Source organism: Carcharhinus amblyrhynchos, chromosome 29 (assembly GCF_965287045.1).
Source record: "Carcharhinus amblyrhynchos chromosome 29, sCarAmb.v2.hapA, whole genome shotgun sequence".
Taxonomy (NCBI): domain Eukaryota; kingdom Metazoa; phylum Chordata; class Chondrichthyes; order Carcharhiniformes; family Carcharhinidae; genus Carcharhinus; species Carcharhinus amblyrhynchos.
In genome coordinates, this window is record NC_137352.1 from 23954189 (window position 1) to 23962477 (window position 8289).

Below are 8289 nucleotides of genomic sequence, written 5' to 3' on the forward strand. Positions count from 1 at the left end.
GCGAGTTAGATTGATTGGTCATGCTAAATTGATCTTAAAAGGTCAAGGGGATTAGCAGGGTAAATACGTTGGGTTATGGGAATAAGCCTGGGTAGGATTGTGGTCAGTGTAGACTTGATGGACCAAATGGCCTACTTTTGCACTGTAGATTGAAAATGATTAGACAAAACTATTTAAATTTAGGAAGCTTTTTGGCGCCATTATAGTAACAACCTGAGAAAAATCATCCAGCATTGGGCATTTACGTTTGAATTTCTGAAAATTAATTATTCAACTGTTATTTATCCTGCACTAATACAGGTCAAAATTCCTCAGTGATAATTGGATGGAAGAGAAAGGGTTTCGGCAGGAAGCCTGTGACCAAAAGAGGTACAGAATTAAAGTGAGCTGATTGGTTCTCCAATGTGCTGAGGTATAGTTAATCAAACAATTCTCTGGGTGGAATTTTCTCGTCTGGCTCCCCATGGGAATCATAGCAGGCGGAACATGAACCATATAAAGGTCCGTTGACCTCGGGTGTTTTCTGGTCTTGGAACGAGCCTGCTCAGAAAACCCTACTCTCCAACAGTAGGCACTGACCTCCTCACTAACCCTCACCGATGGAGAACCCAAAACAGCCTTTTATGAAGCATATCAGTTCCAGGCTGATTGGGCAAGCACGGTGGTAAAGGCAGATGTGCTGATAAAGTGGGGCATGGCAGCTTGTTAAGTGGATTGAAATCCATGCAAAAACATTTAGATTGACATTGCGCCTATTTTGGACAGGTTCCCGATCGTGGCCATTTTCGGGCCTGGGAACCTGACGCAGATCGCGCTACTCACCTCATGCCCAACTTTACCAATTTTTCGCACCCAAAAACGGGCACAACATGATGGTAAAATCGCCCCCAGTGTTTCATTTGTTGGATAATGATTTTAAACAGGAGATATTCACACGGTGGCATAAGTACATTTCTGAGAAAGAAACTGAAAAATTATTTCGTGGTCTCAATAAAATGTTGGCACCTTTATCAGTTAACGTTGCAACTCAGGTTTCCAAATGTACAGGTACCAATGGTGTGTACATTCCAATGAATGTATTAGAATATAAGGAGTAGTAATGGTTGCTAAATATTTGAAACATGAACATTTTATGTTTATCTTGTCTTATGAAGAGAGATCAAGCTGTTTATGCCTATACTTGCTAGAGTTTAGAAGAATGAGAGGAGAACTAAGTGAGGTGCGAAAGGGGATTGACAGGATAGACATAGAACGGATGTTTCCTTTTATTGAACATTCTAGAATGAGAGACTATAGTTTTGGGCTGAGAGATGGCAGACTTAAAGCAGAAATTAGGAGAAATTACTTCACTGAAAGGATTGTGAATCTGTGGAATTCTCTACCCCCGAGTGCAGTTGACACCAGAATGCTTTACACATTTAAGGAGGGAATAGTTGGGTTTTCAATTAGTAGCAAGATGAAGGCAAACGTGAAGCAGACGGGAAGGTGCAGATGAGGCCAAGATGAGATCAGCCATTAATGTATTGATTGGTGGAGGGCTGAATTACATACTCCTGTTCCTAATTCTTATATATTTAGAGAAAGTTATCTGATCTAACTAACATTTACACTTATGTCTACCGTGAAGAGTTCAAGGAGCAACCAGAATGATAATTAGAGTGGCAGGGAGTTTAGCGATACATCGCCTCATCTCTATTAATTGAATTGACCTGTGGTTTTTCTTGGTTTTTGCAGCTGGTGGAATGTACCGATCAATCAGATGAAGATTCTCCCACCTCTGACTGTCCTTCCAGAAGTCACCTGTCAGACCATCATCCAGCTTCTCAAAACGAGTAGTATGGACAATGCAGTTGTTGTTGACTCCAATGGGTAGGCACTATGCCAAGAATTAATTTACGATGAAACCGAGAATTTTATACTAAAGACTAATTCATTATTCCATGCAATTGCGAAAGGATATTAGATGTGGGCGTGGAATTCACAAGTATTCCCAAAAATTGTAGAAGCAATTGAGTTTGAGGTTGGTTTTTTAACTTTGCAAAGATACAAAGCAATGCCCACATAAATCATCCAAAACGTCTATCATATCACTGATATGAAATGTTACACTGGTTGATTGTGGAAAATACCAGGTACAGCTAATAGTTTTGCCAATTCCAGTATTCTAATTCTACCACAGAGCACAACAAGAGACAATTGGAAGTCATTCTTAATGTTCTAAATAGGTCCACAGGGTGACTTCATATCACCAAATTCTTTCTGAAGTGTGTGAGCTGTTACAAACAGCTTAGTGCCTTGATGGTCATGTAAATGGGTAATTATTGTTTTATTAATTTACCTGCAGCGCGATACTGGGTTTAGTCACTCTGGGGAATGCTGTGTCATCAGTTAATGAAGGAAAACTGCAGCTCACTGATCCAGTGTCCAAAATAATTTACCAGCAGTACGAAAAGGTAAGGGATTCTCTTCACAAACCACAAATGCGCTTGTTGACTTTTCCTGGCAGCCTATTGAGGAAATCAGTACACGCTCTGAAATAATTGTTAGCCACAATTTTATTGCTGATTTATCTTTCATTTGACATGGTTAGAAAATAAAATAGACTTTAAAACTTGACAATTTGTCCCTTGGAAAAATGCAGGTATCCGCAATTTTAAAACTCTTTAATGAAAAGTTATTTTTTGAATGACAATTTAGAGTACATTCTTGTACTTAGGATATTCAGATTTTTCTTTCTACATTAACAGCAGAATTCTTCCATTCGGGATTATGACATGGACGGGGACCGGGAGTGCTTCCTGCTGTGGAGGCCAATGGATACCAGGCCATAAGGTTGCAATGGTGGCACAATGGTTAGCACTGCTGCCTCACAGTGCCAGGGACCCAGGTTCAAATCCAGCTTTGGGTCACTGTCTGTATGGAGTTTGCATGTTCTCCCCATGTCTGCATGGGTTTCCTCCAGGTCCTCAGGTTTTCTCTCACATTCCAAAGATGTGTGCGTTAGGTGGATTGGCTGTGCTAAATTGATCCTTAGTGTCTCAGAATGTATAGGTAGATGGATGGTAAATGTATGGGGTAATGGGGGACAGGGTGATGGAGAAGGCCTGGGCAAGATGCTCTGTCAGAGAGTCGATGCAGACTCACTAGGCCAAATGACCTCTTTCTGCCCTTGTTTGGTATTCCACCTGCCATCCCTGGTGTAATGAATAATGCATCCAGTGGCCTTGTGCCATCTCCTGCGACAGGACAATACCTGTGGGGCTGAGAATGGCTGGGGTGGGATTCCCTAACAGAAGGGGAGGCCTGTGTCCATATGGAGGGGGTTCCCTGAGGGAGAGGGTCCTATATGCGTGTTGGGAGGTGTTGGGGCGGAAGGTTCCCAGGGTGGGGGCAGTTCTGTGTCCATGGGGGTGGGGGGGTTTCCTTGAGGTGTTTCTGCTTTCACTTTTTTTTTTATTTCTGCTTTAATTTTTCTTACAGATTGGTGCATACTTTTATCAGGGCGGAGTTTCTGGCAGGGTGGGCCCAGCCAGAGCTTCCCTCCAGCCCCATCCCAGCATGACGTTGTGGGACCTGCCCTTTCCACTTTTCTTTCAAAATGTTAAAAAAAAATAGTGAGAGAAAATGGCAAGGCAGCTGACCGACTGCCCTCCACTTTTCTCACCTGAGACAACAGGCAAGATTTTACCATTTTCATTCTAAGTGCTGAATCTGGGCACAATTCAGATCCGACTTGGGAATCTGTTCTCAGGAGCCCCCATATTCACTCAGACTGAAAAGAAATTGCAAGTCCGAATCGCGCTGTGGGCAGGGCTTAGCACACCTGAAATGATTGGAGCTCTGAATTGTGTACGTGCAGTTTAAACAAAAATGTGAAAATCGCATCCCTGTCACATCGCTTCCGGGCCACAAAAAGTGGATAAAAGCAGATCAGGAGCAATGGCCCCCACAGACGTCAGCCCCACTCCTACAACATTACATTCCCCCTTATCTACCCAGACCGATCATGATTCTTTGCCCCCTTTACCCCCTACGATCACCCGTAGAGTGGCAGCAGACCCCCCCCTGCCCCTGCCCCTGCCCCCCCCCCACCCCAGAGATCCGTCTGCCCCCTCCCCCTCCCCGCCAGAGATCCATCTGGCCTCCCTTCTTCCACCCCCCCACATTTCACCCACCTCCTCTCCCCCACCCTCCACTCCCAACCAGGCAATAATCTGTCCTCCCTCCACCCCCACTCCCACCAGAGAATGATCGGGCCGCCTCCCATTCCCACCCCCTCCCCAACTAGATGACAATCTGACCTCTCTCTGCCTCCCCCCTCGCCTCCCACCAGAGAGCGATCTGTCCTCTCTCTCTGCCACCCCCATCCACCAGAGATACCAGCCTCCTCCTCCAGATCCCACCCCCCCCCCAACGCCCTCCCACCACTAAATGATTGGGCCTCCCTTCTCCCGTGCCCCTCCCTCACCAGAGAATGATCTGGCCCACCTCCCTCCTCCTCCCCACCACCATCAATCTGAGTCAGAGAGCCACTGGAAGCTCTGAACTCACCTCTGCAGAAGCTGGAGTGCCCGAAACAGGCCTTTGGCCGAGCATGCCTGTTTAGCGCTGAATCTGGATGTGCGAACGCGATGGTAAAGGAGGAAATGCTGATAAAGTTGGGCAGGCAGTTCATTAATTCAATTTAAATACATGCAAAAAAATTTAAATCACCATTGCGCCCATTTTGGGTGCGAATTGGATCATGGCCATTCTCGGGCCTCAGTTAAGTGGCAATCTGCGCAGACGCAGGCGCAGATCGAATTAATGGCCTCACACCCGACTTTATCACATTTTCGACGCAATGGTAAAATCAGGCCCAATGTGTTGAAAAATTGTAAAATTCCACCCATACCAAGCTGACTGACCACACTGTCTACTTCCAAACTAACTGCAAACTGCCTTCTGCCACCAGAATCTGTGATCACCACTACTGATTTCTCCTGCAGTTTCAAGCTAGGCAAATCTTCCAGCTACTTTTTTCCCTCACGAAACTGAGCACGGGTCCCACCCGCATTCCACACAATGAATGACAAAGTTAGCATTTGTTCTGCTTAAATTGCAAGGCTGACCAACATGTATTCTCCTCGGCTCTTCCAACTCAAGTGATCCACAGTCTAAACCAAAACTGCAACTGCCTGCTTTCTGAGCAAACCCACAGACAACCCAAACAATAGCCCCACACCCCATCTCTATGACTACGTGGAAACTTTTGAAGTGGTCTCAAACAGAAATGTAAACAAATTATTTTACCTTCAACACAACATTGTAACCCTCTCTCCAGACTCCCTTGTTCCACTAAGAGGTCCAGAAATGTGTCACCCACTGTTTAAGTATTTTTTTCATTGTCAACTCTGACAGCGTATTATAAAGTAAGAAGTCTTACAACACCAGGTTAAAGTCCAACAGGTTTATTTGGTAGTAAACGCCACTAGGTTTCAGGGTTTTGCCCCTTCGTCAGATGAGTGGGGAGTTCTGATCACAAACAGAGCATATAAAGGCACACACAGTTTATAGAATACTGATTAGAATGGAGTCTTTACAGCTAATCAAGCCTTATTATAAACACAGGTTGCAAACTGCTATCTGTTAAATATAATACACCCAGGATTGTTTGAATTGCATTTACATCAGTTTCTCCATCAGATGTCTCAATTTACCTACAGTTAATACATTAATTCCTAAAACTAAAAGCTATGCTAGTCTGAAACATAAATTACAAACTAAGTTATTGCAATAATAGTCCAAACCCGTTAATGAGATTGCATCAATGTCTGGGTAGTTTTTTTGCCATGTTATAATATGTTTAAATAAAAATCACTGACAGTCCAAACGTACCCCCATTTTATTCTCTAATACCAAATGGCTGCTACATGGGTCACTTTTGGATTATATAGCTACAACCTCATAGACATTTGGGTTGCCAATATAGCACTGTGTTCAAGCACCATTATTGTATGTTTGATTTTAATACAATTTCTCCTATTTTAACACCAGTTGTAGCAAACAGTGTTTCGGGAAAGTTATGCTGCTGTTTTCTTCACGTCCATTCTGAATATTTAAAAATATTTACTGAATTTCTTTCCATGCTTGAGGTGTACTCATGTAACTCTGACACATGGGAGGATTAGCCCTGAGCCAAGATTGCCATTCACGTTACAAACATGATAACACTCCTGTTATTTGAATGCCTATATTGTGTAGTTGTCGTGTGCTACAGGAGCACAAAGTTGAAAATGTTTCAAAAGAGTCTGTCCTAGGCCAAAACTTTCTGACCATTCACGTCCTGTCACTGCTGCAAGCAAGGACAGAGAACTTGGCACTCAGCTAAGTCTCCGTTCACTGCAGCGGGACTGGAGAATCCCGCTGGCATGAACATCTGAACAAATTATTGTTGAGGGAATGCTTTGAACATTTTTTTACTTTGTGTTTTGCTTCCCTTCCAACTCAAAACATAACCTTTGCTTTTCCAGAAAAATATATTTTCTTTAGATCGTGAGAATGCATTCTATCTCAGGTAAACTGAGTAACCTCTTGCCTCTCTTTACAATCTATACAACTCGATCAGCTAATCTATACACACTGACTTACTTACATATTCAGGTAAAAGAGTATCTTTGGGTGTTCAATATCAATACGATTATTACTCAATGGTCAAACTTAACAGTTTAATCGGTGAAAAGAGTTATAATTACAAGAAATGATCTTCCTCACTTTAAATCTGTAATGAAGGTAACTGGCAATATTGTGACTTGTACCACTTTTAAAGTGTAGTGAATATCAAATACATTGCCACAGATTAGCCATCTGTTTTCTCTAATAGGTGAAGTTAAGTGATAGTCTTGGAAAAATATCTCGGACTTTGGCACTGAATCACTTTGTCTTGATCATTCATGAACAAATACACTGTGAGTCATGACTGATTTTTTTGCTCTTGTTGTAAATGCATACTGTAAAGCACAGGGTGGCATGGTACGCAGTGGTTAGCACTGCTGCCTCACAAAGGTAGGAACCCAGGTTTGATTCCCGGGTCTGTGTGGAGTTTGCACATTTTCCCCATGTCTGTGTGGGTTTCCTCTGGCTGCTCTGGTTTCCTCCCACAGTCTGAAAGACAAGAGATTGGCCATGCTAAGTTCTCCCTCAGTGTACCCAAACAGGTGCCAGCGTTTGGCAACTAGGGGATTTTCATAATAACTTCATTGCAATGTGAATGTAAGCTTTAATTGTGACACTAATAAACAAACTAAATTTGATCTTCCCCGCCAGACCACTGCTCAGGCAGAGGGCAATGCAACTAGAAAATGCTGGATAAAATTTGTGGAGAGAGAGACAGAATTAGTGGGCAAGATCTTACCAAAAAAATGGCAGAGTGTTTGTTCTGGCACAAAACGGAATGCTTCATGACGACAGAGCTGTCGTGTTTTTGGGCCTAATCTTATGGTTCATGCCGCCAGTCCATGCTTCACGGTGGGAGAACTGACCAGGCTGTTCAATGGAACATTTGTGAAATAGGCCAATGGGGCTTAAGTGACCTAATTCCATTCATATATCCGTACGTTCTGAAGTTATAGAGGTTCAGTATTGGCGTCATCAAAACTTACACCATTGTATCCTAAACTTTATCAATTTTTTTCTCTTTGTTTGTTTAGGTAACAGTGATGGTGAAAGTGGAAAGAGAGAAATTGTTCACGGCGTAGTAACATTTAATGATCTGATAACCTTTATTAAAGCCAAGGAAAGAAATGATGGCTACGACGGAAAAAAGCAAGCCACAGATTTGAGAAAGTGATAGAATATTAACAACATCAGCAATTTGTCTGATGTTTTGCCTAATGCAGCTTATCTAAGTTTGTGGAAACATTGCACCAATTGTGTCTCTATATAACATAGTTGTAGCATTTGGTTCCATGTTATCAGCACATCCAGCATACCACAGATAAGATCCATCAGAATTAATAAAAAATCAGAACCTTAAGAGTTTCAGTAGAGTCAAACAGTCATTTACAGCACATAATGAGACCATTCAGCCCTACTGATACTTTCTAGCGTGTATACCCCATTTAAGCCGTCCCCTGTCTTCCCCTATCTAATTGTATCAGCATAACCCTCTATTCTCTTCTTCCTCACATGCTTACACCTCTTTAATGCATCTATACTATTCCTTTCAATTGATTCCCTCTCACTGTATGTTAAATTGCTGGCCTCCGCTTTTGCTCTTCCCTAAAATCGGACTCATTGTCTCTGTTTCTA

At 42.8% G+C, this 8289-nt stretch overlaps 1 protein-coding gene across 1 annotated transcript in view; it reads left to right on the top strand.

Moving 5' to 3' along the window:
• Positions 1-7828, top strand: part of LOC145359792 (cystathionine beta-synthase-like protein) — a 31932-nt gene extending 24104 nt beyond the window's left edge. Inside the window, exons 11-15 of the mRNA XM_080214570.1 lie at positions 301-369; positions 1735-1869; positions 2345-2453; positions 6863-6947; positions 7689-7828. Coding sequence (XP_080070696.1) covers positions 301-369; positions 1735-1869; positions 2345-2453; positions 6863-6947; positions 7689-7828 — 538 coding nt within the window. The remainder of the gene's footprint in view (positions 1-300; positions 370-1734; positions 1870-2344; positions 2454-6862; positions 6948-7688) is intronic.
• Positions 7829-8289: the final 461 nt, after the last annotated feature.